A 27,929-nucleotide genomic window follows, 5' to 3' on the forward strand; every position below is an offset into this window, starting at 1 on the left:
CTCACACCTGTTATCCCAGCACTTTGGGAGGCCAAGGTGGGTGGATCAAAGGAGTTCAAAACCAGCTTGGCCAACATGGTGAAACCCCATCTCTACTAAAAATACAAAAGTTAGCCAGGCCTGGTGGCACGTGCCTATAATACCAGCTACTTGGGAGGCTGAGGCAGGAGAATCGCTTGAACCTGGGAGGAGGAGGTTGCAGTGAGCCAAGATCGCGCCACTGCACTCCAACCTGGGTGACAGAGCGAGATTCTGTCTCAAAACAAAACAAAACAAAAAAATAATTAGAGAGGTTGGAAAGAATTTGGGGCAATGGGTTCAGGTTTGGAATGGTTAGAGGGAAGGCCTGTGCTATTCTAGGCCAAAGCAGATTGCCTTGAAAATAATGCCTTCATCTGCACTGGTCACTGATGACTTATTTTATTGGTAAAACAATTCCTGTTGAACACCTGCTAAATACTGAGCAAGGTCTGCTGGAAAGAGTACTGGATGGGGAATCAGAAGGCTTGAATCCTAGATTGAGTAATTTACCGACCGTTACCTCAGACAAATCTCCGTTTCCCATTTCCTTCTGCAAAATGGGGTGGAAACCTAGCGTTCCTACTCAGTGAGTATATTGTGACAATGTATTTAAGAGGATGTTTGTGAAAATGCTTTGAAAACTATAAACTGTTATGTACCTGCAAGATACTATCATTTAGTTAAAAATTTGTTTTGAAGGGTAACAGAAGAAATAAAGTCTGTGCCCTAATGTGCATTATACTTAAATGCATATGTTAAAAAAGATATACTTTTATACTTTAAAATTTGTAGACACATAGCAACACATGCAAATTAATATACATGTGAAATTGTATTTCATATACTCTTTTCACATTTAAAAAAGAACACTATCTCCTCTTATACTGCTTTTATTTTACTGAAATGTATTCAGTTTAGTCTGACCAGCAGTTCTCAAAATGTGGCATATGGACCTGTGAGAATCCTTGAAACTTTGTCAGAGAGTCTGTGAGGTTAGAACCATTTTCATAATAAGATGTTATTTGTGTTTTTCATCATGTTGACATTTTCACTGATGGTGCAACGTAAAATGGCTTGCACCTTAGTATGAATCAAGGCACTAGCGCCAAACTATGCTAGTAGTCGTTATATTTTTTATCACCATGCATTCACAGTTTTTTAAAAATGACAGTTTCACTTAAAAATGTTCTTGATAAAGCAGTAAAAATAGTATTTTATTTAAATCTCAGCCTTTGAGTATGTGTTTTTAATATTTTGTGTGATGAAATGGGAAGTACTCATAAAAGTGTTTCTTCTATACAGTGAAGTATGATGGTCATCTTAAGGAAAACCACTTCAGTAATTGTTTACGTTGCTAGTTGTCTGGCCTCTTTCAGGGAAGACACCGTTTTTACTTGGAAGAGCAACTGTCAGGCAAACTATGATTATTCAGATTTGCATACATGAGATAATTTCTAAGAAATTAAATGAAAATAAAAAGTATAGCGCACTTACTACTTTAAGGGAAAAAAAAAACAATATTTGTTGTCAATGATAACATTCCATGTTTCAAGCAAAAAGAATTTAGAAAACTTGTATTTACCAGCTGGAATTTGTCAGCTTCTCAGCACTTAAAAACTTTTCTGACGAGATCAGTAGTATATCAGAAAGATTGAAAAATGTAAAACAGTGCAAGGGTTCTCACTAAAATTTTTTTGATTTAGAAAATAATTTTTTTTGGTTTTTGTTTTTAGAGGTGGGCTCTCGCTATGTTGACCAGGCTGCTCTTGGACTCCCTGGGTTCAAGCAATCCTTCCACTTCAGGTTTCCAAGTATCTCAGGTAGCAGTAGCCAGGTGAAAGGAGGTGGCTCTCGTAGATATGAGTATTCTGTGTAAAGACATGTATGTATAGTACTTAGCATGTCTGAGGAAATGCAGTATGACTGGAGTCTAGAGTTTCAGGAGAGAGAGAAAACCTAAATATAGGAGAGAGAGAAAACCTAAATAAAGGTTTTTTTTTTTTTGTATGTTTGTTTTTAATAAAAACATGTTAGTGGGCAATAGGTTTGTTATTTTTAAATGAATTAAGACACGAGTATTTTTAAATTTCTGTTTAATTCCTGAAAAACCCTTTGGGGTTCTCAAGAATTTTCTAATGTAAAGGTATTCTGAGACCAAAAAGTTGGAGAACTGCTTATCTAGACTATTCTCAGAAGCTTGGCTGCTCAGGAAAGAAGAGAGGTGGGTGAGTAGCTAAAAGGAGATGTAGAGCCAAGGGAGGTCACTTCTCAGAAGGAAGACTTAAACATCAGGTGCCACATGATGGTGTTTTAGTTAACAACAAGCTGTGCATACTATGGTAGTCCCATAGAGATTATACTACTGTATTTTCACTATGTATTTTCTATATTTACATGCACACAAATACTTACCAATGTGTTACCGTTGCCTACAGTATTCAGTACAGTCACTTGGTGAACAGGTATGTAGCCTATTGTCAAAAGGCTATACCATACAGCTTAAGTATATAGCAGGCTATACCATCAGGGTTTGCATAAGTACACTGTAATATTCACACAGTGACGAAAATGGCCAGTGATGCATTTCTCAGAACACATACTCGGGGCCAAAAAACCCTGTGGAGAGGGAGGTCCCTGAACAAGTTGAAAGATTGGCTCCAAAGAACAGTAGGAGGGATTAGCCTTGATACTATTGATATTGGAAAGAGAATGAGTGTGAGTGTGGATACAGATACTTTTTTGGGAGTAGAGGTTGGAAGGTCAGGGTCTTACTGCCTTATGGCCCCTTATCCTGCAGTGGTAAGTGAGGTTAACTGAAATGGAAGAGGTGATGACCTCATAGATTTGAATAGTGTGCTAAAGACTTCTAAAAGCCATTGTGTGCAGTGGAAGATGTTGCTGACCCAAAACATACATTAAGAATCCAGGCCAGGTGGCTCATATCTGTGATACTGGGGGCTTTGGGAGGCCGAGGCAGGAGGATCGTTTGAGGCCAACAGTTTGAGACCAGTCTAGGCAACATAGTGAGACCCTGTCTCTACAAAAAATAAATAAATAAATAAATAAAATTTTTAAAAAGCTGGGTGTGGTAGTGTATGCCTGTAGTCCCAGCTACTCGGGAGGCTGAAGTAGCAGGATCGCTTGAGGCGCAGGAGGTCCAGGCTGCAGTGAGCCAAGATTACACTATTGCACTTCAACCTGGGTGACAGAGCAAGACTTTTTCTCTAAAAAAAGAAAAGTACCCAGAGCAGAAATGAAAAACCTGTGAATTAGCAGTGGCAAATAGTGAACAGTAATATTAATTTTTTGTTGATAATTTAGTAGCTTGGATACAGGAACTGATAGAGCAGATGGTTGGATTAATCCAAGGTTAGGATTTTGCTGATGGAATAAGAGGATAAAAAGGTTGAAGATGTTAACAAAATAGTGATTTAAGTAATAGAAGTTGTAGCTAGAGTAAAATATTAAAATCTAAGATTTCAAATAGAGCAAGTCCAATTCTTTTTCTTTTTCTTTTTTTTTTTTTTGAGACGGAGTCTTGCTCTGCCGCCCAGGCTGGAGTGCAGTAGCCGGATCTCAGCTCACTGCAAGCTCCGCCTCCCGGGTTTACGCCATTCTCCTGCCTCAGCCTCCCGAGTAGCTGGGACTACAGGCGCCCGCCTCGTCGCCCGGCTATTTTTTTTTTGTATTTTTTAGTAGAGACGGGGTTTCACCGTATTAGCCAAGATGGTCTCGATCTCCTGACCTCGTGATCCGCCCGTCTCGGCCTCCCAAAGTGCTGGGATTACAGGCTTGAGCCACCGTGCCCGGCCCAATTCTTTTTCTTTAATCAGTATTTCTGGGCCAGGCGTGGTGGCACATGCCTGTAATCCCAGCTAATCTGGAGGCTGAGGCAGGAGGATCACTTGAACCAGGGAGGCGGAGGTTGCAGTGAGCCAAGATTGTGCCACTGCACTCCAGCCTGGGCGACAGAAAAAAAAATTGTGACTTCCAGTCTTCTGGCTAATGAATCAGATTCCACAGATACCCAGTGATAGCATTTGTTTAGGTTATATTTTTAAAAACTTTGAGGTAGCCCTGTCAACATAGCACGAAGCTCAGAAATAAACTGCTATCCAGGTAGCTTGAGTGTCACCTTGAGTGACAAACTGTAACAAGATTGTGTCTGTCATTGGGGCCTATTATATAATCACACTTGATTTGTGGCCTCTGTTGTCTTTTCTAGCTTAGAGTTGACTTGAATCTCTTGTTCATCTGAAAATGGTTAAAACCAGCTTTCTTCATCCTTTAGCCTTGGAGAAGGCTAAAGTTCTGAGGTCTTTCACTATCTAAAAGAGCTAGTTATATGAGAAGGCTCTTGGCTTGGTCCATGCTGTTTGGAGAAGAACCTTTTTGGAGCCTTTCATTTGCTTGTTGGTGAGGAGGAGACAACACAGATGTGTGAGGAATAAAGTTGGGCTATGGGGGAGGTATTTGGAGTGATAACAAAGGACACAACGTTTTTTAAACCTTCTTTGATGCTCCTTTCATCATTTCCTTTTTGGTAAAATGGGGGTAACAAAAATAGTCCTCACAAGACTGCTGTGAGGATTAAATGGGAAAATTATAAGCAGAGAGTAGCAAATATTATTATTAGTATTGCATTTAGGCTTAATTATTGTCCAAAGAAAATACCAGCATGATGCATGAGCAACTTTCAACTCCTTTAGTCATTTTCTGAAATATAACAATTAATGATAGTTTTTTTTTTTTTTTGAAATCGAGGTCATATTATAAACTGTAGAACTAATTGTAACCAACAGCTATCCCAATTGAGGGTATCTGGCTGCTGCCAGTTAAGGCTTTTAAGATGTCATACTGCCCTCAAATGGAACTTTCAGGCTGTCTATGGGTCCCTTTACTAGTTGGTTTCAGTGAGCTTTTTTCAAAGTTTTTCTGGGCTGTAAACGGATGGAAAGACATGAAATTCCAAGCAACCTAGTTCAAGGGCCTCCTTCCTTTAGGCGATGAAAGTTTGATGAATTGTCCTACTGTTTCTAAATATGTGGTTAATCATCCAAGAAAAATTGTTCTCTTGGCCAGAGGCTGCATTTGTGTCTGGGGCTTGGGTTAGTATGGGTTAAAGATAGCCAAGACTATTCTTCTCAAGCACAGGCAACTAAGGTCTCTTATTGATAAATTTATATATACATTATACACATACAAACTTTATTTTTTATATATAACTGGATTTTATTTATAGGTAATCTTTATATCTTTTAACCCAATTTTTAATTTAAATGGAGATGTTTATTAATTAAAATTAGTTTCAGAGTTTCAGGGATTTTTGAGGAATTTTTTGTTTGGAGGTTGATATGTTACAGAAGAAAGATTATACCCACTGACTGATGTCTTTTATAGATCACTCCTACAGTGACAGCACAGAGATGGTGAAAATCATTGTGCACACTGTGCAGAGTCAGGACCGTGTGCTCAAGGAGCTGTTTGGTCATTTGAGGTAGGAAAATTGCTTCATTTCCTACTGAAGAACCAGGATACGTTTATCTTGTTCCTCTCAAAGTACAAACTCCCTCTTTGGTAAAGTATACTTACCCAGGAAGGATTCTGAAAGTACCTTGGGTAGCTTGGCCTTAGCTATCAGCATTTATGTGTCCTTTTGTATGCATTACTTTGGAGATCAGTCATTAAATCTGATGCTGATTGTGGTTCATTTCCTCAGCTGGGTTTTGGGAATATGGTATACATACAGTCTTGGGGAACATGTAAGTGTCTGACACTGATTTAATCTCTCCAGCAAGTTGTTGGGCTGTAAGCAGAAGATTATTGATCTACTCCCTAAGGTGGAAGTGGCCCTCAGTAACATCAAAGAAGCTGATAATACTGTCATGTTCATGCAGGGAAAAAGGCAGAAAGAAATATGGCATCTCCTTAAAATTGCCTGTGTAAGTAATTATTAATGAATTATTTAATGTGACATTGAGTTGCTCTTATTCCCTGCAAAGGGGATTTTTATCAGCATGAGGTGGGCCCTCTTGAACACATTTTGCGCTGGCATGTATATATTTTGCACTGGCATGACGTCCATGTTCCTTGCTTGGTGTCCAAACTAGCAGTCGAGATGCAGGACTTATTATCATCTCTCCTTTCCAATGTCTCTGTTGTTATACTCCTCTTAGCCCTTGACCACTGTGGTATTCCAACCCAACTTGGGGATAGATGTACCTGACTAGATAATGAAACTGACCATCTATTCAACTGGGTTTTTTTTCTTTCTTCAACTAAAATGGTATAAGATGAATGGATACATTTGGTTTTAGTCAATGAAGAAAGGGGCCAAGGACAGTTTACTAACGGTGTGTAAAGGTGGGAATAGTTTTGCACTGAAATACTCTGGTTGTGCATATAAGTAGTAATGGAAATGTAAGTCTTAGGAATATGGTAAGAAATTGTGTGAATCAACAGAGATGCTTGCCTGTAATCTTTTGATGATTTTTTTTCTTTTCCTTCAGACACAGAGTTCTGCCCGGTCCCTTGTAGGATCCAGTCTAGAAGGTGCAGTAACCCCTCAGACGTCAGTATGGCTGCCCCCGACTTCAGCAGAACATGATCATTCTCTGTCATGTGTGGTAACTCCTCCAGATGGGTGGGTTTACTTTGTAACAATAGATAGCTGTGTATTCATAGCAGTGGTATAGGAATGAGGCAGTAGTTGTTAAGGTAGTCTTCTGTGCCTTCAGACCAGGGTTGAGTCCTGACTATCCCTTTGTGATAATCTTAGGCAACTTACTTGACTTTTTTGATGTTCATATTTCCTCACCTGTAAAACAGGAATGTCTCATAGAACTGTTGTGGAAATTTGATTAGACAATGTATATAAAGTGCTTGGGAAATAAATGTTCAGCAAATGTTGCTTATTATTAGCTCAGTCCAAGTTCTAAGTCCTTTCTTTTATTGGCTTATTACTTTCTTTTACTCAAACCTTATTCCTTCATTAACAGTTTATAAGAAAGTATGCTATCATTTTGCATTTATCATTTTGGGGATCCTTGATTACCTTTCTAATAAATTTTTGAGATCTATTTTATAACTTTGCATTTCTAAGATTAGACTTTTTTTAATGTTTTAAATCAGTTTTGCAAGTAAGAACTCAAATTCCAAGCCCTATATTTTATTAATTCCTACTCTTTTGCTAAAGCTGAATGACTATCCATTTCTGTTATTTTCTCAGCATAAGATGTGCCGTATCCAAAGCCAGTGGCTCTTTGCTAGCTTGTGTATTGTCGCTTTTCTCACAACTCATGGAGACCTCTACAGCACCAGCATTTCCTGGAAGCTCTGCCCATAATTAGTTTTGCAGAAGAGCAGCCATGTTACATCACTGCTCAGGAGGTCATGCAGTTGCACATTCTGTACTCTACTTTTATGAGAGAAAAGCACATGGCAGGAAGGCAAGCTGATATCAGGTATTTTATTTTTTTAAAGAAAGGAAGTTCCAGGGTATATATCTTGGGGTCATTATACATGTGGCCCAATGCAGTACACCTACAACTGTAGCATAGGCTATAATTAAATACATGGACTTTACAAAATATTCCAGTAATCAGAGTTGAAGGAAGTAAAATGTAATACTTTACTTACTTTTTTGCCTTTTATTAAAGGCATTTAGGATTTTTAGCGGATGCTAATGTTTGCAAATATCACCGCAATACAGGTAATTTCCAATTTGAGGTGTGGTTGTTTGCAAAAGTATATGTGACATATTTTCAATGTATTTTCTAGAAGAAACACATTATCTTTTATTTTGAGATGGAGTCTCGCTCTGTCGCCTAGGCTAGAGTGCAGTGGCACAGTCTTGGCTCATTGCAACCTCCGCCTCCCAGATTCAAGCAATTCTCCTGCCTCAGCTTCCCAAGTAGCTGGGATTACAGGCACGTGCCACCATACCTGGCTAATTTTTGTATTTTAGTAAAGACGGGGTTTCACCACGTTGGCCAGGCTCGTCTTGAACTCCTGATCTCAAGTAATCCACCTGCCTCGGCCTCCAAAAGTGCTGGGATTACAGGCATGAGCCACCGTGTCCAGTCAGAATACACTGTATAAGAAAATTGATTTCAATTATTATGTACCTGTGGTACTTAACTACCAAGGATTGGGAACTGCTTGGCCACAATTTTTCCATCTGTTGGATAAGAGCTGAATCAGAATGTCATTCTAAGCTGATAGTGACTATCATCCATGACCTAAAACAGACTCTTGTTAGGGGACTGAAGTTGGCAAAGGGAGAAGATAGAGGCCATGTAGAAGAGGAAAGCATGAAGGTAGAAACCACAATCAGGATTGCCTTCAAATACGAACTTCCAGGGATACTTCTTGGTTCTAGGTAGCTCGCCCACCACACTGTTCACTGTTTTCTTTTGCTGTCCTCAGGAATCAGCTTGCTTGTTTTATTTCATTGCTATCTGTAGTTTCAAATGAGTTTTTCACTTTCTGTGATCTCTACAGAATAGATTTTACTTTTCTCTCTTCTCCCCTACATTTGTGTCTGTCAAGTATGCATGCTGGTGTTTTTACTACTTTTAAGGAAAGAGAAGTATTTAGAAACAAAAAGATATTTCATCTGTCTTTGCCACAAGGATTTTTTCCTCCCTAGTTACATTTTCAGGGGAAAAACAAGTTGTACGTAAGTGCCTCTTACGTTTCAGAGGAAAGTCAGATTGGAGTTATAGTGGACTTCTTATCCTTAGAGGTAGGTAGAGGTAGAGGCAGAAGCTTGTTTTAAACAGGACTCTGCCTCTGTAGGGAGGGATGAGGAAACTAAAGACTATAGGAGTCAACTGCACTGGGGTACTGGGTTACAGGAAGGGTAGTGATTGTGCTAACCTAGAAGACTAGAAAGTAGAGGAAATTCATATGCCCTTTTGCTGAATTTGAAAAGGCTTTGTTCTTTCATCTCACAGAGATACTTCAGCACAAATGATAGAAGAAAATTTGAACTGCCTTGGCCATTTAAGCACTATTATTCATGAGGCAAATGAGGAACAGGGCAATAGTATGATGGTAAGTTTTGTGTGGATATGGGTGCCTGCTTTGGCTATGTTGGGTGCAAAAGGTTTAACTTTCCATGCTAGCCTATCTGGCATTTGGGATGCATATGGGAAACAGAAGAACTCAAGAGGAAAGAGCATTTGGGGAATATCCTCAACCTTAAATCCTTATCTGCTGTTACTCAGGGATATACTAGGATTATGTCATCAGTTATCTTCAATAATAGCATTTTTGGTCAAATTAAATGAGTGGTAAGCTTTCTTAACAATGTGACCATTGAAATTGAATGGTTTGTTCTGTACCTTTTTGCTTCAGCAATCCATTTTCTTCATTAAGATGGGACTTGTACTTTAATTCAGATATGGTACCTCCTGAATAGAAAATAAATTATGTTTATATAGCTGTAATAATAAAAGTGTGTGTTAAGATTTGGTTACTATAAACTACTGATTTGTTAAAACTTGGGGAAATTACAATAAAATGTTTACTGCATCAACTTTTGCTGCATTTAGTCTTAATGTCAGTTCTGTATATTTCCTCTTTCATTAAGAAAAATAGCAGCGGCCAGGCATGGTGGCTCACACCTGTAATCCTAGCACTTTGGGAGGCCAAGGCAGATGGATTCCTTGAGCCCAGGAGTTTGAAACCAGCCTGGCCAACATGCGAAACCCTGTCTTTACAAAAAATATAAAAATTGGCTGGGTGTGGTGGCACACACCTGTGGTCCCAGCTACTTGGGAGGCTGAGGCAGGAGGATCGCTTGAGTGCAAGAGTTTCAGGCTGCAGTGAGCCGTAATCCTGCCACTGCACTCCAGCCTGGGTGACGAGTGAGACCCTGTCTCAAAAAAAGAAAAAAAAGAGGATGATAATGGCGGCCCGCCATAGTGACATGTACCTGTAGTCCGAGTTACTAGGGAGGCTGAGGCAGAAGGATTGCGTGAGCCCAGGAGTTCAAGGCTGCAGTGCATTATGAAGAGCCACTGCACTCCAGCTTGGCAACGTAGCAAGATCCTGCTCTCTTAAAAAAAAAAAAAAAAGAAAAAGAAAAGGAAAGAATAATTGTTTGCTTCAAATATTTATGAAAAAAACTCTGAAATTTTTAAAATCAGGAAATAAGGTAAATGAAATGATTTTTCAACTTTTGATTATAAAATGTCCAGACAGCAAACTTGCAAAAACGAACACCCATATACTTATTACTTATAGTCAACATCTAATTATAACTTTTTCATGCCTGGTTTTAGAATCTTGATTGGAGTTGGTTAACAGAATGAGTTATCACTTGTTCACTGTCCCCAAACCTATGGAAGTTGTTGCTATACATGTTGGAAATGTGTTTTTCCCCCATGAAACCATTCTTCAGACATCAGTCAATGGAAGAAATGGCTATGAACAGAAACTACATTTCTACTATGATCAGAAGAACATGATTTTACAAGTATAACATTTTTGAGTAATTTAAGCCTCTAAACTGACAGAAATTTATAAAAAGTCAATGTACTTGTTTGAATATTTGTTTTAATACCACAGCTGTTTAGGAGCATCATCATGACACATTTGTGCCTTCAATCTTGGTAAAACATTACTTACTTAACTGATTTAAAATGCCTTCTATGTATTAGTTTCCACTTTTAACTGTTGGGCATAAGGCCAGATGTAGTTTTGTATACAGAGAAGAAAACTTCAACTAATAGGCATTTTAAGTAAAAGTTGTCTATGTTTTTTCTAAAAAGGCTGCTCACAAGTTTTATTTCTTGAATAAATTCTACCTCCTTGTGTTGCACTGAACAGGTGCTCTTCCTGGCATCATAAGGAGTTGGTGTAATCATTTTAAATTCTACTAAAAATTAACAGTATTCCCTTCTTACTGAAGGGATTGTGTATCTATGCTTCTAATATTAGTTGGCTTTCATAAATCATGTTATGTGTATATGTATTTAAGATGTACATTTAATAGTGTCAAAGAGAAGATGCCTGTTAATTTATAATGTATTTGAAAATTACATGTTTTTTCATTTGTAAAAATGAGTCATTTGTTTAAACAATCTTTCATGTCTTGTCACACAAATTTATAAGGGTCTGCAATCCTTTATCTGTAATTGTAATTCCAAAATCCAAAAAGCTCTGAAAACAAGGTTTCCATAAGCTTGGTGACAAAACTCGTTTGCTTGCAATCTAATCTGAACTGACCTTGAATCTTTTTACCCCATTTAGTGTGACTATTCCTTTATTTTGCTGCTTGATGATGAGAGGGAGGGCTGCTGCCACAGACTCTGATGAGGGCTGGTTAATGTAGTATGGTATATGCACAAAATTACTTTTCTAACATCTAAAATTTCTTAATTCTGAAACATCTTGCCCCAAGGGTTTCAGATAAAGGACTGTGGACCTCTATCATCTGTTAAGTAATTTAGAAGATATTATTTGTTTTAAAAAATGTAAAATGCTTTTATATTCTAACAGTTTTTCACTTTGTGTATTAAATGGTTTTTAAATTACTTTTTTGATCTCTATTCATTATAAAAATCAGATTATAATAAAACAGTTGAATATGGCTTAGGAAAATATGAAGGTTCCATGAAGTGGAATTAAGAGCACAGGATACATGTACTTTCCTTAGGGATACCAGGACGTATGGTAAAGGTAGTATTGGACAACTTCTTTAATAGTGTTTTCCTCTGAGATGTCTTATCACCACTATCTACATCTAAAAAACATGCTTGTATCTTGCCCTATAAACTGATGTCACAGTCCCACCATCCCCATTCTTGCTAAAGTGGTATCATTTTCCTAGTCAACCAAATTTTTTAGTCATCACATACCACTATTCGTCATCTGTTATAATAGGCAGTCTCTATCTTGTTTCCCTACTTTTAGAAGATTTTAATAATAAACATTTATTGGGTACCTATTACTTGGAGGGTATTAAGCTAGATGGCAAGATCAGAAACAACATAGGTAGTACAGTAAAAGTGCTTATCTGGGAGTCCGAACATTACAAGTCATCCAAGCATTGCAGTTATTGTTAAGGATCATTTTTCAATGGTCATGCATTTCCTAAATATTTTAACAATTGGTGAAAGATTTGCTATAGGGTGGGAGCCGCTGCTGGTGTGTGGCTGGGGTTGTCAGGGCAGCCTGACCTATATAATTTGGGCAGATGGTGTGAGTCAGAACAGACTATTATAGTGGGATCCCCAAACTTGCTTTTGATGCATGAGTTGGACCACTATTTTTTGGTGGGTAACAACTTTTCAGAGGGGAATGGCAGTTGTGAATTGTATACATTTCATTCTTTAAGCAATATTATGAAAAACTTAAGAGAATGTCTACAGAAAACAGGGTATGGAGCAAGTTATTTTCCATTCTTTTTGCTTTTTGGAAGTTGAAATACCCAAGCTCTGCAAATATCATTTATTAGGAACAGATAAGGTCCCAGACATTCCTAGATAATAAAAATCAAATGAATGATACAGGTAAGTGTATTTATTGAAGGGTGTGGGTAGAGTAGTCTGGGAAGGCTTCCTTTAATGAAGACAAATTGATTCTATTTACCTCTTCTCACTTCCACTACTAAAGTAACCCTTGGCCTGCAGTTTCCTAACCACTTGACTTTCTTGCCAACAGTCTGTCTCCACTTTCAGCCTTTTATAGATTAATTGACCCTAAAGCACTGTTTTCCCGTACTTCCCTACCCAAGAGGGCAGGGGTCCTCAAGCCCTGGGCCGCGGACCGATACCAGACAGTGGCCTGTTAGGAACCCAGCCCCATAGCAGGAGGTGAGCGGCGGGCAAGTGAGCATTATCGCCTTGAGCTCGGCCTGCTGTCAGATTAGCCAGTGGCATCAGATTCTCATAGGCACGTGAACCCTATTGTGAACTGCACAGGCGAGGGTTGCGGGCTCCCTGTGAGAATGCCTGATGATCCGAGGTGGAACAGTTTCATCCCGCAACCCACACACACCCCCACACCCCGTCCGTCTTTACGGGGACTGTAAAGGTCTTTTCTTTATAACCCTAGTCCACCTTGTCCAGTTATAGTTCCACCTCTAGCCTTTAAAGGCTTAAACCATGAATGCCCTTAATTTCTCTTGTATTCATCTATCTCCCACCTATACCTTTTTCTTTCCCTTTTTTATTTTTGGCAATATGTGCACATGGTTTAGAATTTAAAACGAACAGAGTATGTAGTGACGCCTACCACAGCACTCCTTTCCATCACACAAGCCTTCAAGGAAACTGAAGTACTTACTTTTGTCTCCCTGGAGGATTCCCTCTGCCTCCCGCCCCATGTGCTTAGCAATTCTGTTCCTGTTGTCTGGATGGCCTTCATAAAGCCCTCACTGGACCAGCATTCTGGCACATAATAGGAACATTTAAAAAACGAGAGAATGATGCAGTTATACCTAATGTCTCCCCCTTCTGAACTTTGACAGCACTTTATTTGCAACAAGTTTAGTTGCTCCTGAAGTGCAGGATCTGTGCTGGAAGTACGTGCGTGTTACACAGTGGTGCTCCGCATACACTGCAAAAGGACAAATAAACCAAACAGCTACCGCTTGAGAGTGACCGAGTGGGTGCTCTGCACAAGAACAAACCAACCAGTCCCTTGTCCGAAAGGCCCTCTCCTTTTCTCTGCTTCGCTGCTCACTCCAGATCCTCGGTTGTCCTCTTCCGGAGCAGTTAACCAGCAGTGTACCGAAAAACAGCGACTTGCCTCCAAAAAAGCCTCCGCGGCCCGCGGCTAGGGGAATTTTGTCCCATGCGCTTCCCGTCTCACTAGTCGCGGGCCGGGGCTACGCCTTGTGCGTCCCCGCGCAGCCGCAGTACTGGGCGAGTAGGCGGGGCCGGCTGTTGGCGGCGGTTGGCTTGGCCCGGGAGTCGGCTACACGTGCGGGCGGGGGCAATGCGTCACTGATCGGTGAGGCGCGGCCGAGGGGTCGGCTTTCCTCGCGAGCCTGCGGCTGGGCTCGTTCTCAGTGCCTTCCACCCGGGAGCGACCCTTGGGAGAGAAGGTGTCAGGAAGCTCACCGAGCAGGGGCGGCCCACTGGCCTCCAGGGGCGGAGGAGTTGGCAAGGGGTCAGCGGGCTCCGCCAGAAGGGAAGAATGAGGGGACTGGGGCACTGGACTCCGCGGCTCAGCCTGCGAGAGAGCGCCAAGCTTCCGAAGGGAGAGGGTGGAAACGGGAGAGGGTGGAAACTGGAGGGGGTGGACCTGTCACTCACGGGACTGATGGTGCTTTTCTCCCTCTCCCAGGAGGAACGAGGATGAATATGACTCAAGCCCGGGTCCTGGTGGCTGCAGTGGTGGGATTGGTGGTTGTCCTGCTCTACGCCTCCATCCACAAGATTGAGGAGGGCCACCTGGCTGTGTACTACAGGTGAGCGGCTTGTACAGTCAGTCAGGGCTCTAGAGAACATTAAAAGGGTACTCCAGAGTGGAGTCTGGGAAGTTGTTCCCTCTGCAGCGTTCGGGGGCGCATGTCCCATCTCTAGGGAAAGCACGGGGGTCGAAGCGGGCTTTTGCGGAGCACCGTCCAGATGTTGGACAGTTTTAGTGCTATGTTCGTTTTGTTGCAGAGATTAAGTCTCCCTACGGTTATTCCTATACACAGCAAACTCAGATTATTTGTGGAAAAATGAAGAAGGAAGAAAGAAAATAGTCATTCTACCTCTAACTGAAGAGATGGATAAATTATAGTTCGTCCAACTGTGCAGACTTTAGTTTGCCGCTGTAGACTATGCTGTATAGAAAATTTGGTTCTGTTTATGATTGTTTCTTAGACTTTTTCATGTAAAAGCTTCCAGTGTCTGGTTACGTCTTGTAACACCGTGATGACCATGATAGTGGTTATATCCCTGGACATCCAGGGACATAAGCATAACACTGATGGGCCATTCTCGTCCCCCCTTACTGTTTCTTTTCAACTTGGGGACAGGAGTGGTGTGGGAGCTGTTGCTTTCTTGTTGAGCTCTCATAGCTTTTCCTTCAGCCTAATTACCACAAGTTCCTTTTGATGTAGACTAGTAAGAGAGAGGCCAGTTTGTGAAGAAATTGGGATAATGGTGTATTTAAAAAGAGGGTCAACTTTTTGCTCGCTTCCACTATCCCTCAAGAGAACTGATATTTCTACTTTCAGATCCATCCTGAATCCTAGAAAAAGAACAATTTTAATGGTATATCTTAGCAGATGGAGCTCTAGCATAAGAAATTACAGATTAGTCCAGATTTCCTTCCAGTTTAGCATTGTCTTTTTGGCAGTAAAACCAGAGAAAGGACATTTCAAGGAATGACTCAAAGAATTAGTGATGAACCTCAAACAGTTTATCTTTTCTTGTTGTTATGACTTAGCAAACGTGTTTATATTTTCAAGACAGGAAGCTAAGTTCTCTGAATTTACAAGGTGCAAAATAGGACTTCTTTGTTTTATTTGCTCTCCAAATGCCTCCTTTTTATAATTTCCAGGGCTTGCTTTCATAGTTTTCACATTCCAGGATTTGGTGAACAAGCCCTTAACCTATGTGTTTATATAGTCTTATCACTCTTCATCTTTTCATGCTAATTTTTTTTTGTTTTTATATAGAAATTTTATGTTCCTAGTATTTTAATTACCTTGCAGATAGATTGAAAGAACTATAAGCCTCAGAAATTTTCTCTTTACTTCAAAGTTTACATTGTCTTTTTTCAACCTGGTGATTAAATGTATTATATATTTTGATTTGGCTCTTGTTATGTACAGTTTATGTACCTCTACTGAAAGCCATTAAAATGTTTTAAACAAATATTTCTCAGAAGGTTAAAGACTGAGGAGAATCCTTTGAACCTAGAGCAGTGCTGGAGACCCAGAGGTACGGTTGGTTGAGCTTATGAAACAAGGTGTAACATTGGCAGTTTAATTTGATCTTTTTGCCTTTTTAGGTGTGGAGGTATTTTAAGCAGTTGTTCATTATGAGTAATTCATATTAGTGAGGCTTTAGTAGGTCAGCAGCATGAACAAGAGTGAATATTTATTATAGCATTTTAGATTTAGAAAGATAATTTTTCTTTTTATAATTTTGTCAAATTGAAACATCTTTTTGCAGGGGAGGAGCTTTACTAACTAGCCCCAGTGGACCAGGCTATCATATCATGTTGCCTTTCATTACTACATTCAGATCTGTGCAGGTGAGTGATTCCTAGGGAAGCCCCCATACCAGATAGACAGGTGTGACAGGAGTTACCACACTTCTGGGTGGAGATAGATTTCCTTACTGCTTAAGCAGATGGTGGTATTTACTTAAATGCAGGAGTTAATGTTCAGAGTACAGTTGTTACAACACAAGTTACTATGTTAAACCACCTCACTTACTTGAAATGAATTAAGGGTATGAACCAGGTAGCTTGGAAGGACTGACTTCTACCATCTATATCGTGGTATGTAGGAAATTTTTTGTTGCTGCTATCACAATAAAAGTAAGATTAGGAACACAACTAGACATACAAACCAGTGATTTGATTATGTGGTTTAGAACAGTGTTTGGTTTCCACAGAGGCAGGCTCCTGGGCTACTGTTAACATGGAGGATCAAAATTTTTATACACAGCTTTTCTGCCTCATGTTTTTTTGCCTAGTATATTAAGCACAATTTTATGTGGAACCTTAATGAATGTTATATTTTGATGGCATCCCAGGATATTTGAAATAAGTGTCTGATCGTTGAAAAGTGTCTTGGCCATGGGAGACAATAAAATAAGCATCTTTCAATGTAACAAGATGACAAAACCAGGATTAGACTGTGACCACTTTTGCAAGCCCAATGTGATCATAAATCTTTGGATTCAGAAGTTTGTCTGCCATCTGCTGCTAATTTTTCAGGATTCAGGAAAATTCTGTTATTTAATCTTGTAATCTTATGTCTAGGCTTCCTGCTAAGTGAGAGTTTAATTATAAATTCTTAAATCCCCCAGGTTTTCTTCCTGTCCCGTTTTAGATGGCTTAGGGAAAAAATTGTGTCTATTGAAGTGAAATGTATGCTTCCCCTAGTCAGACTGATTTCCTTATGTTGTTCCATATTTATTTTAGCCATTCTTTCCTTGGTTCATGCCATCACTTCTTTATCTACCATCTCACTCTCTATTCCTTCTCTCCTGTCTAAATCTTGCCAGGCTTTTGAAGGCTTGTCCCAGATTCTTCCTCTTCTGATCTATAGCTCTTAAAATCTGTATTGTAAATTTTGGCCCTTTGCCTTATTTTCTTTAATATTGTTGTCTTGCATTGTTTGCTAAGTTTTTTTGTGTGTTTTCTTTCCAGAAAGGCTCCAGTTTTTTTTTTTTTTTTTTTGAGACGGAGTCTTGCTCTCTCGCCCAGGCTGAAGTGCAGTGGCCGGATCTCAGCTCACTGCAAGCTCCGCCTCCCGGGTTCACGCTATTCTCCTGCCTCAGCCTCTGGAGTAGCTGGGACTACAGGCGCCCGCCACCTGGCCCGGCTAGTTTTTTTTTGTATTTTTTAGTAGAGATGGGGTTTCACCGTGTTAGCCAGGATGGTCTCGATCTCCTGACCTCGTGATCCGCCCGTCTCGGCCTCCCAAAGTGCTGGGATTACAGGCTTGAGCCACCGCGCCCAGCCCCAGTTTTCTTAAAGACAGGAGTTGTAACACATTTGTATTTCTGGCTTTCTATTTATGGTGGAAGTTGTTAAATTGAGCTGATTTCTCAGGAAGCAATGTGGTGTAGTGAACATGGGGACCTAGCATTGCCACCAGTTGGTGGCATGACTTTGGAAAAATTGGTTAACTGTTGTAGACTTCAGTTAGTCTTCTGTGAAAGGAGAAGTTTTAATTACGTGACCTCATGAGTAGCCCAAACAATCTATAATAATGTTAGCAATGGTAGCATTAGACCCTTACAAATCAAGACTCTAAGGCCGGACACAGTGGCTCAAGCCTGTAATGCCAGCACTTTGGGAGGCTGAAGCAGGTGGATTGCTTGAGCCTAGGAGTTTGAGACCGGCCTGGGCAACATGGGGAAACTCCATCTCTTAAAAAAAAAAAATCAAGACTCTAACAAATAGATTTTGTTCAAAACCAGGTAGATCTGTCTCTGCTTTAATGCTTAGTATGTTAAGTCATACTGATGCAAAAATATAAATAAAGGAGATATAGATAATAGTAAACAGATTTGAGGGGTTAATTGTTTATATATGTAACAAATATGTAGTGTGTGTGTATATATTAGTAATAAACTATCATAAGAGATGTAAATGAAATTAGTACAGACTTCAGTGTAAACTAAAATACTTTGCATCTACAAAAAAGTTTTACATACTAGAGCCAGCCAGTGTGACTAAATAGGAATGTTCTTTATGTGTAAAACAGTAACATTCTAGGAAATAATTATATTAATAAAACCATATTTAAAAAGTGTTCTTGGCTGGGCGTGGCGGCTCCTGCCTGTAATCCCAGCACTTTGGGAGGCCGAAGCAGGCAGATCACTTGAGGTCAGGAGTTCAAGACCAGCCTGACCAACCTGGTCAAACTCCGTCTCTACAAAAATACAAAAATTAGCTGGGTGTGGTGGTGCGTGCCTGTAATCCCAGCTGCTTAGGAGGCTGAGGCAGGAGAATTGCTTGAACCTGGGAGACCAAGGTTGCGGTGAGCTGTGATCGCACCCTTGCACTCCAGCCTGGGCGACAGAGCAAGACTCCATCTCAAAAAAAAAAAAAAAAAAAAAAAAGTATTCATAGGAGAGTAAGACATAAATTTGTTTTTAGGAATTTTTGGAACATATTAGAAGACATAGTTCAAATAAATGGTTTAACAAACTTGGCAATTGAAAGGAATGTATATAAATGTGAAATTCCATATATGATGTAAGAAGAAAAAGCAATAGAGAAATTATATGAAAACCTTCAGCCTTCGTAAAGTAGTCATAGATTCACTTTTTAAATAAATGTTCTGTCATACTGGGAAAATAATTTTTAAGAGGACATAAAAGAAATATAAAAGTACATAAAGATAGGATGTTAAACAGGAGATTTAATGTTTGAACTCTTTTCTAGTTCTTCTCAGTTTGAAAATTGGCTAGAGAATATCCTTTTGGTTTAAATAGGAATGTGTATGTAAAGTTGGTGTGGAATATGGAAACTGAATTAATGTTTTAAAGGAAATAAATAGAATTTGTCTCTTCATCAATCCCCCTAACTTTACCTAGAGTTACTGCCAATGTTAACTATCATTCTAATCTCTCAACCTAAGAGTTATTTTTTATTCTTTCCCCTCCTGAAATTTTATATCAACCAAGTATCAGATTCCTCCTCTATTATGTCTGGATTGACAGCTTTCATTTCATGGCCTTTACTCAATTAATCTAAATTAATTATTTAGCCTCCCAGCTGGTTTTCTTACCTCCATATAAGATGGAGAATGAGAACTACGTCACATATGAGAAAAGGAATTAAGTAAACATATTTTTGAATGGTTCGTTTTGTGACTGTATATAAGGTGAACTAGAGAGAGCCCAAACTCTCCAGCCAACATTCAGGGCCCTCTATCTAATATCACCGTGGTCTCTTGTCAGAATTTCATCTCTCATCCAAATTGCCCCTTCTGCTCCAGGCAAGCCTATCTACTTTTGTTCGCCTATACATGTATTGTCTTCTTCAACTGTGTGTATTTCAGTAGGATATTTATTGAGCTTAAAATGTTCCTCTGCTTCATCTGTTCTTATTTCTCCCACTCTAGACCTGGTTTATAAATCCTTCACCTCAGAGAGCTTTTCACACTACTGTTTTTTTAACTTTCTGTAATTTACCACTTAACAGTTCAGTTTATAATCTGTGTTTTTGGTTTTGTTTTGGTTTTGGTTTTTTTGTACGTGTTGATGGATTGCGTTGTACTGGATTGTGAACTCTTTGGAAATGGGGACTGTGCTTCCTTTTTCCTTTGCTTTGTGCTTGATAAGATGCAGTGTGTCTAGAATGTGCTCCTTAGGTGCTGACCTATTTGAGGCCTTAGAGTACAGCAGGAAGTTGTTCATTCTGGATCTGAACAAAGGTGTGACATGGGCAAAGCAATTAAGTACCAGATTGTTGGTTCACCAGGAGGAAGCAGTACTGGTGGTGGCACTTCTATTAAAAAGGAAACTGAATAAGACATGTGAGAGATCACTAGGTACTAAACTAAAATGTTGACCACAGCTTTAGAGAAGAAAGGTTGCTGTTGGGTTCAAGGGCAGCTTTGAGTCTTAGAGTACTTGTATGCATATAATCTCTTTTATCTTCAACATAAATAGTAGTATTAGCAGTGGAATCAAAGTTCAGAGCACAAGTCCTAGCCAGAGTATCTATGTGAGCAAGCTGTGTTGTTTACGATCCCTGGCCAGCTCCAGGCAGATAAGGGACTCTGGAAGAGTTTTCTGCTTAGTAGCAGATTGAACATTGAACCTTTCCCAGTGCATCTTGATTCAAACATTCGCTGTAGGCTGGGCACAGTGGCTCACTCCTGTAATCCCAGCACTTTGGGAGGCCAAGGTGGGTGGATCATTTGAGGCCAGGAATTCGAGACCAGCCTGACCAACATGGTGAAACCTCGTCTTTACTAAAAATACAAAAATTAGCTGAGCGTGATGGTGCATGCCTGTAATTCCAGCTACTTGGGAGGCTGAGGCACAAGAATCGCTTGAACCCAGGAGGCAGAGGTTGCAATGAGCCAAGATTGCACCATTGCACTCCAGTCTGGGTGACAAAGCAAGACTCTGTCTCAAAAAAAAAAAAAAGAAAAAAAAATTGTTGTAAAATATTTTCTGATTCAAGTCTTTCATTTCTACTAGAATACAAAAATGACTATTCTGAGAGCTAATCTTTGGGAACTGAAATTGTGATGGAGCTCTGCTGTACTTACTGTCAGCAGCTCTCCAGAGATTTGCCTCTGGCACCAGTAGTTTTTTGACAACGTGTGTCTTGAGTGTTGATGAGATATCTTTTCCTCCCTAGACGACACTACAAACTGATGAAGTTAAAAATGTGCCTTGTGGAACAAGGTAAGCTTTCTCTTTGCCTACCAGCCTTCCTTTAGTTCAGATGGAGTTTCTGTTCCTACACCTATGATCACTTAGACATCTCTCAAATAGGCATGATAGTTAACCCAAGGGGATTTCTGATTTGAGCATTGTTTGAGCAAAGGCCTATCTCCAAATAGGAGCTTTTCCATCTTAAGAACCATTAGGGTATTATTGAAAAAAACTGGAGTTTTAGAGCAAGTAGACCTAACTGTATTAGCACTGCTGCATCTGCTTTATTGACTATTTTTTAAAGACTTTATTTTTTACAGCAGTTTTAGGTTCATAGTGACATTGAGCAAAAAGTACAGACAGTTTCTATATACCTTTTTCCCCAACAGATTCCTTTATTGACACTTTAACCTAACCAGTACTTGGCCCAGAATAGATGCTTAATAAAACATAGTTTAAAATTAATCATCCCACCTTCTTCTCATCTGTAGTGTTAAATGCCATCTAATTTAGAGTTTCTGATTCAGTAGGTCTGGAGTAAGGCCTGAGAATTTGCATTTCTAACTATAAAATTTCCTGTGTGATGCTGATACTACTGGTCTGAAGACCTCACTTTGAGAATTGCTGCCCTAAAGAGGTTTAGGGAAAGAAAGGCAAGCAGGGCCCAAATTATTTCTAGAGTATAATCACTGCATTGAATTGTATCAAAAGAAGAATGTGAAGTTCAAGGTATTTTTTAAATTACTTATTTTAAATAACTATTGCAAGTGTACAAAAGACATTGACACCTATAGAGGGGCAGAAATGCTATGAAAAGGGAAGTGAATTCTTTCTGTGTTTAAGTGAATATTAATATGTTTGATTATCAGCTTCTCCACAGGTCTATAACTGTATTTTATGGATTGTCTTTAGTAGTTCACACTTTTTTTTCTTTTTTTTTAGTGGTGGGGTCATGATCTATATTGACCGGATAGAAGTGGTTAATATGTTGGCTCCTTATGCAGGTATGTTACCCGTCTATCTGTGGTTTTTATAGTTATAGCCAGAGGCTTTATAGCTGAGAGATTATTTGAGGAATAGAGGGGTACTTTGAAAGTTTTGTGACTTTATTGATCACTGATTAATAAATTTCTAGGGAATAGAGGCAAAAATAGGTCAGAAGTTCTGGACAGAGTTGACTTTATGCAACTGTATAAGTTACTTTTCCCTGAGCTTAGTGTTTCTAAGAGCAAGATGGTCATTGGTTATTTCTAGAATAGGAAAGTAGTATTTTATCCAGTCAGGACAAGAGATAATTTCCTTAGGTGTTAGAAATCTGTAACTGATAATTCCTTGGCCCACACTGATTTGCCATCAAAGAGAAGTATTTTCTAGTTGACATTTGCTGTAACTTGCAAAGCAGTGTGAAAGCCTTCAGTGTGGGGAAAGCATTTTCTTGATAAAAGATGAAAACCTACAGAAATGGGGTGGGTAGGTACTGTTGTAATCAAAAACTTAATTCGAAGCCGTGAAGAAAGATACGCTGTTTTAGATGCATGCTTGTTAATAAAACTGGCATGTCTAGTATATACAGAATATTGTGTTTAGCAAGAACAATTTAAAAAGATGAAATTAGAGCCTTTGCCTTCAGGGGTTTTAATTGTACTTGAGAAGACATAATACAGACCTAAAAAAGAATATATTGGGATGTAAGGTCATAATAAATTTTCATATCACCAGTACGGGCACAAATAGTGAAAAGATTTCAGAGTAGAGAGCCAGGTATATTACTGTCAAGTGCATTTGGATTATATTTTTCAGAGATTAAGCATTTTCCTTGTCTTTTTTTCATCTCCTTTCCTTGATCACAAATCAATGAAATGGATTATGATTGAAAAAGGGAAGGGACTGATGATTCTTTAGCCAGAGATTAAATAGGAAACTATTAGATATAATTCATTTAGGAAATGATCAGGCAAATGATTTAGGTATTAAGTATTTATTAATGGCCTGTGCATTAATTTTTTTTCTTTTTTGAGATGGAGTCTTGCTCTTACACCCAGGCTGGAGTGCTGGAGTGCAGTGGCACGATCTCAGCTCACTGCGACCTCTGCCTTTTGGGTTCATGCAATTCTCCTGCCTTAGCCTCCCTAGTAGCTGGGACTACAGGTGTGCGCCACCACACCAAGCTAATTTTTGTATTTTTAGTAGAGACAGGGTTTCACCATGTTGGCCAGGCTGGTCTTGAACTCCTGACTTAAATGATCCACCTGCCTCCATCTCCCAAAGTGCTGGGATTACAGGCATGAGCCGCCGTGCCCGGCTGTGATTTGAAATCCAGTTACATCTAATATCCCACATGGGAAGGCCAGTGGAGCAAATTCTTGGATCTGAAGACAGAAGTAGAAAGCAGCATGTTTTTATAGATAGAGAACAGGTTCTGACATGGTCTAGTATGTACCTTTTGGGGCATTTCTAAAATTCTCTGGTTCTTAGTTTCCTGATATGCAAATTTAGGAGACTTCAGTGCTAATTTATGTAAACTACCTGAGATAAAACCCAGCTCAGTTAATGTTTGCTCCTTTCCCTTCTAGCCTGGTGTCTTTTTTAACAGCTTTAAAAAATTGCCTTTTAAAAAATGGTCTTTTGCAGCTGCTTTCTTTTATTTCTACTGTTCCTCAGTTTGCTTAGTCTCTCTTTACCTCTTAGCTAAACTTTTGCAGTAATTGCCTTATGCTTTCCCTGTCTCTGATCTCTGTGCCTCTCAGTTCATCTTCACACTGCTGGCCAAAGTGTAAATCTGACTGTCATGCTCTTGCTTGAAAACTTTGATAGTTCCTTATTACCTCCAAACTAATGTATACTTTTTAGTATGGACTTAATTAAAGTTAGCCTCTGGTTGATGGGCTAACCAGCAGGTGTTTGGTATTAGTATTGCAAATGCAAGGGTATATGGAAAATTGAGCACAAGCAACACATCAAGATTTGTTAGTTGTGGTTTTTGGTTTCACTATTTTGTTGGCACTTTTCCTCATGTGTAGTATATCACCCTGACTTTGACCCTGGCTGAATTTGAAGGTACCTGAGTCATTGTTGGGTAAAACAAACATGGGTTGTACCTCTCCTTCAGTGTTTGATATCGTGAAGAACTATACTGCAGATTATGACAAGACCTTAATCTTCAATAAAATCCACCATGAGCTGAACCAGTTCTGCAGTGCCCACACACTTCAGGAAGTTTACATTGAATTATTTGGTAAGTGTCTTAATTCTTTTAAATATGTAAATAGCCAACTGGAAATCTAGTTCAGCTTACTTATTGAGGTTATATTGGTAAACCTTAGTGCTATTTAAGCATTTGTTCTGAATTTATCATAGAGCAATTGTCTTTAAAATATTTTTTATCTTAAGTTTTAAAATTTTTATATAGTTTGGTAGAGATTGGAAAAACTACTCACAGACTATATTCTGTTTTTACTGTAATAACTTACTGAAAATAGCTTTGTTGCTATTTTAATAGATAATTTGAAAAATTTAGAAACCTGTGTCTTGAGGCTCCCATTTCTGATGATTTGGTAGGAGACTGACACGACTCAGCATATAGTTGTGGTCACAGCTAAGATTTATTACAGCCAAAGGGTACAAAGCAAAATCAGCGAGAGGAAAAGGCACATCAGCAAAGTGCAGAGGAAAGCAGGTGCAGGCTTCCAAGAGTCAAACACATGTCTAATTCCCACAGCAACAAGCTGTGACGGCACATGTGAAGTGTTGTCTACTAGGGAAACTCATTAGAGACTCATTGCCTAGGGTTTTCACTGGGGGCTGTTATGTAGGCACCCTCTGCCTACCACATAACAAAATTCCAGACTCCTAGAAGGAATGCAGGTGTTTGGCATAAACCACATTGTATAAACAGTTCACAGCAAGTCAGTTGTATTAGCTCTGGGGATGGTGGGACCCTTCCACAAATCTAAGTTCCTAGGTACCAAACAAGGACCAGTTTGCAAAAGGCCTTCCTAAGGATCGCAGTATCAGCCCTTCTTTCTTAACTCACTTCTGTACAACTTAACTTTTCATTTATAATAGTGGAAATTCTGACCAGGCAATGAGTTGTTGCTGTTGGTAGCTCACTTTTCCCTCCTGAAATTTTTAGTGAATTTCTAAGATGAAGGAATAAGCAAGAGTAATCAATTTAAAATGTATCAATTGAGTCCTCTTTGGTGATTGTCAGCCGCTGCAGTGGCATGTGAGGAAACTGATGGGTCCTGCTTTGTCTCACCAGCAATCATTTAAATAGCTGAAGTACCATTGAGGTGAATAGAAAGTGAATGGTTACAAGCCCAAGTGTTCATGCTGTGTGTACTTCAAATACTTTTCTATGAGCTTTTCTCTCTGTCTCTCTCTTTCTCTCTCTTTAAATCCAAAATAACAGTAAGGCTGAGATCCATGGAAATGAAGTTTAGTTATATGGGAATTCGAGTAAAGATTTACTGAAGATAGAAATTTGCTTTTCTTTGAGAATCAAAGAAAATCATTGAGTAAGAGCCCTGAATTAAGATACTAGAGATCCAGATTCTCCATTTATTAGATCAACATATTTTACCCAGTAGTTGTTTATCCAGTAAATAAGTCTAATAAGTTACCCAGTAAATAAGCTTATCCATGGTTAAGTAATACATTTAGTGGGTGAACTTACTGGATAAACAGACTATCTGCTTGTCATCTTCCTTCCTTAATTTATTAAATAATTCCGCACAATTTTTTTCCCACACAAAAGAGAAGAAAAGACAGTTTAAGCTCTGTAAAAGAATAGTACTGTGTGGCGGGGCGCGGTGGCTCAAGCCTGTAATCCCAGCACTTTGGGAGGCCGAGACGGGCGGATCACGAGGTCAGGAGATTGAGACCATCCTGGCTAACACGGTGAAACCCCGTCTCTACTAAAAAATACAAAAAACTATCCGGGCGAGGTGGCGGCGCCTGTAGTCCCAGCTACCCGGGAGGCTGAGGGAGGAGAATGGCGTAAACCCGGGAGGCGGAACTTGCAGTGAGCTGAGATCCGGCCACAGCACTCCAGCCTGGGTGACAGAGCGAGACTCCGTCTCAAAAAAAAAAAAAAAAAAATTAGTACTGTGGAAACTTTAGGTCTAATAGTGATTAGTTTTGTTTCGTGAATACAATGTAAAAAAAAATTGAGTATCATGAGATCTGTTGTTCTTGGCTTAAAAAACAGATCAAATAGATGAAAACCTGAAGCAAGCTCTGCAGAAAGACTTAAACCTCATGGCCCCAGGTCTCACTATACAGGTAAGTTCTTTTCCTAGGGAAGTTCTCTGGGGATTTTGAGAGTTTTGAGTTTGTTCCTCCTTTCATTGGATTGTTTATTCAGCAATTATTTGAGATGCTGTGGTGATTTATAGAATACCTTTCTCAATTTGACTTCAGATCTCTGCCAAAATAAAATACTCTCGTAGCTTATTATGGGTGACATTTGTGAACTCCTAGAGGGAACTGATAAGCTGAGGCTCTTACAAGGAAGTCACAAATTTATATTTCTGCCATGTATGAAGCACTAAGATACAGTAATGGTTATAAATCAGTGTAAGCATAATCTCTGCCCTCAGTAAGATTATGGAAAGGGAGTTCAAGTGTAAGATTTGAACAATTCTGGACAGAATAGTTATCACAAAGTATTAATTGACAAATCTATTGTATGATTATTGCTGTAAGAGTAAGAGAACATTGGAAGACAGCGTGTCTAGGAGAGGGCTATGATTGAGTTGAGATTTTAAGTAGGTTTGGAAAAATTAATTGGATTTAAATAGGGGAAGAATGAGAAAGTTATTTCAAGTGGGAGGGAGAGCCCTAGTAAAAGCAAGGTAGCAGATGAATTTAGTGGTAGTGGTGATGGTGACATTGGGAAATGGAATGGTGAGAGGTTTTACCCCTGCTTTTCTTTGAGTCACTGTGTTTTCAGATTGTGGGTTTTAAATCAACTTCAGTGAGTCATGAACAGCATTTTAAATAAAATGAAATAGAATAGGAAAAGAAATGGCATGTAATAAGTTTAAATATTCTGTGAAACTTGTGTTTCACAGTCTGGGGGGGGTAGGTGTTTATATTGGGTGTCAGTGCAAAATTTGTTTCTCACTGTGTCCACAGTCAATAACATTCGAAAGCCACTGCTCTGGATCTAGATAACCTAAGAAGTGGTATTGAGGCTTCTCTAGTGTCCTTTTACAGGGGCTCTAGGAGACCAGTTGATTGTTGATTGTTGTGATGAACATTACTGCAACTAAAGCTTATCACGTCTCTCAGTTCTTTACATTCAGTGCCACTGCTACTGAGAGTGTGCACTCACTGTGATTGTATGTGTTTGTGCTTCCTCATAAACCAGACTCTAAAGATAGGTGGGGTTTTTCTCATGTCCTCATTCATGCAATGTCATTATCTCAGACAGGCGCCTGAAGGTGAGCCACCAGAGTTAAGGGGTAGTTTGAAATATCCAGAGGTAACTTTGGAAAATCCTCTGAGTTGTTCAAGTCAGTTGTAGCTGGAGTAGCTTTTTAATTTTAAAGATAGTGAATGTGAAGGTCAGCTCTTAGATTCTGCCCAGGGTGTTACTCAGAGATCTAGCTTATTCAATGGCTGTTTAGAATTCCTTGCCTTATATTAGCCATTTTTCTGTTCCCAGTTTTTTGCTATTAAACAATAGTGTAATGAACATTCATGACACATGTTCTTGTATGTACAAATTATCTTTCAAACTGACTGTACAAATCTACATTCTTAACAGCAATATGTGCAAGTAATTGTGACCCATGAACTCACCAACATTGGAAGCAATCAGACATATTGATCATTACCATATGGATGGGTGGGCAATTATATCTCCCTTTGATT

At 39.3% G+C, this 27,929-nt stretch overlaps 2 protein-coding genes across 8 annotated transcripts in view; both read left to right on the top strand.

The window, feature by feature from the left end:
• The window catches only part of CHUK (component of inhibitor of nuclear factor kappa B kinase complex), a 44,702-nt gene extending 33,137 nt beyond the window's left edge, over nucleotides 1-11,565 (top strand). Inside the window, exons 17-21 of one of the 3 annotated variants that reach the window (XM_010356085.2) lie at nucleotides 5,422-5,518; nucleotides 5,816-5,963; nucleotides 6,531-6,664; nucleotides 8,979-9,078; nucleotides 10,311-11,565. In XM_010356085.2, coding sequence (XP_010354387.1) covers nucleotides 5,422-5,518; nucleotides 5,816-5,963; nucleotides 6,531-6,664; nucleotides 8,979-9,078; nucleotides 10,311-10,340 — 509 coding nt within the window. In that variant the 3' untranslated portion in view covers nucleotides 10,341-11,565. Of the gene's footprint in view, nucleotides 1-5,421; nucleotides 5,519-5,815; nucleotides 5,964-6,530; nucleotides 7,485-8,978; nucleotides 9,079-10,310 lie in introns of those variants that run through there. The other 2 variants (XM_010356087.2, XR_004059965.1) reach the window with 2 other exon arrangements.
• Nucleotides 11,566-13,896: 2,331 nt separating this feature from the next.
• The window catches only part of ERLIN1 (ER lipid raft associated 1), a 46,469-nt gene continuing 32,436 nt past the window's right edge, over nucleotides 13,897-27,929 (top strand). For 2 of the 5 annotated variants that reach the window (XM_030940198.1, XM_010356082.2), the window contains exons 1-7: nucleotides 13,897-13,986; nucleotides 14,323-14,446; nucleotides 16,149-16,230; nucleotides 21,034-21,080; nucleotides 21,993-22,054; nucleotides 24,160-24,285; nucleotides 26,260-26,333. In XM_030940198.1, coding sequence (XP_030796058.1) covers nucleotides 14,334-14,446; nucleotides 16,149-16,230; nucleotides 21,034-21,080; nucleotides 21,993-22,054; nucleotides 24,160-24,285; nucleotides 26,260-26,333 — 504 coding nt within the window. In that variant the 5' untranslated portion in view covers nucleotides 13,897-13,986; nucleotides 14,323-14,333. Of the gene's footprint in view, nucleotides 14,146-14,322; nucleotides 14,447-16,148; nucleotides 16,231-21,033; nucleotides 21,081-21,992; nucleotides 22,055-24,159; nucleotides 24,286-26,259; nucleotides 26,334-27,929 lie in introns of all 5 variants that reach the window. The other 3 variants (XM_010356083.2, XM_010356084.2, XM_030940199.1) reach the window with 3 other exon arrangements.

This window comes from Rhinopithecus roxellana, chromosome 11, assembly GCF_007565055.1.
Source record: "Rhinopithecus roxellana isolate Shanxi Qingling chromosome 11, ASM756505v1, whole genome shotgun sequence".
Classification (NCBI taxonomy): domain Eukaryota; kingdom Metazoa; phylum Chordata; class Mammalia; order Primates; family Cercopithecidae; genus Rhinopithecus; species Rhinopithecus roxellana.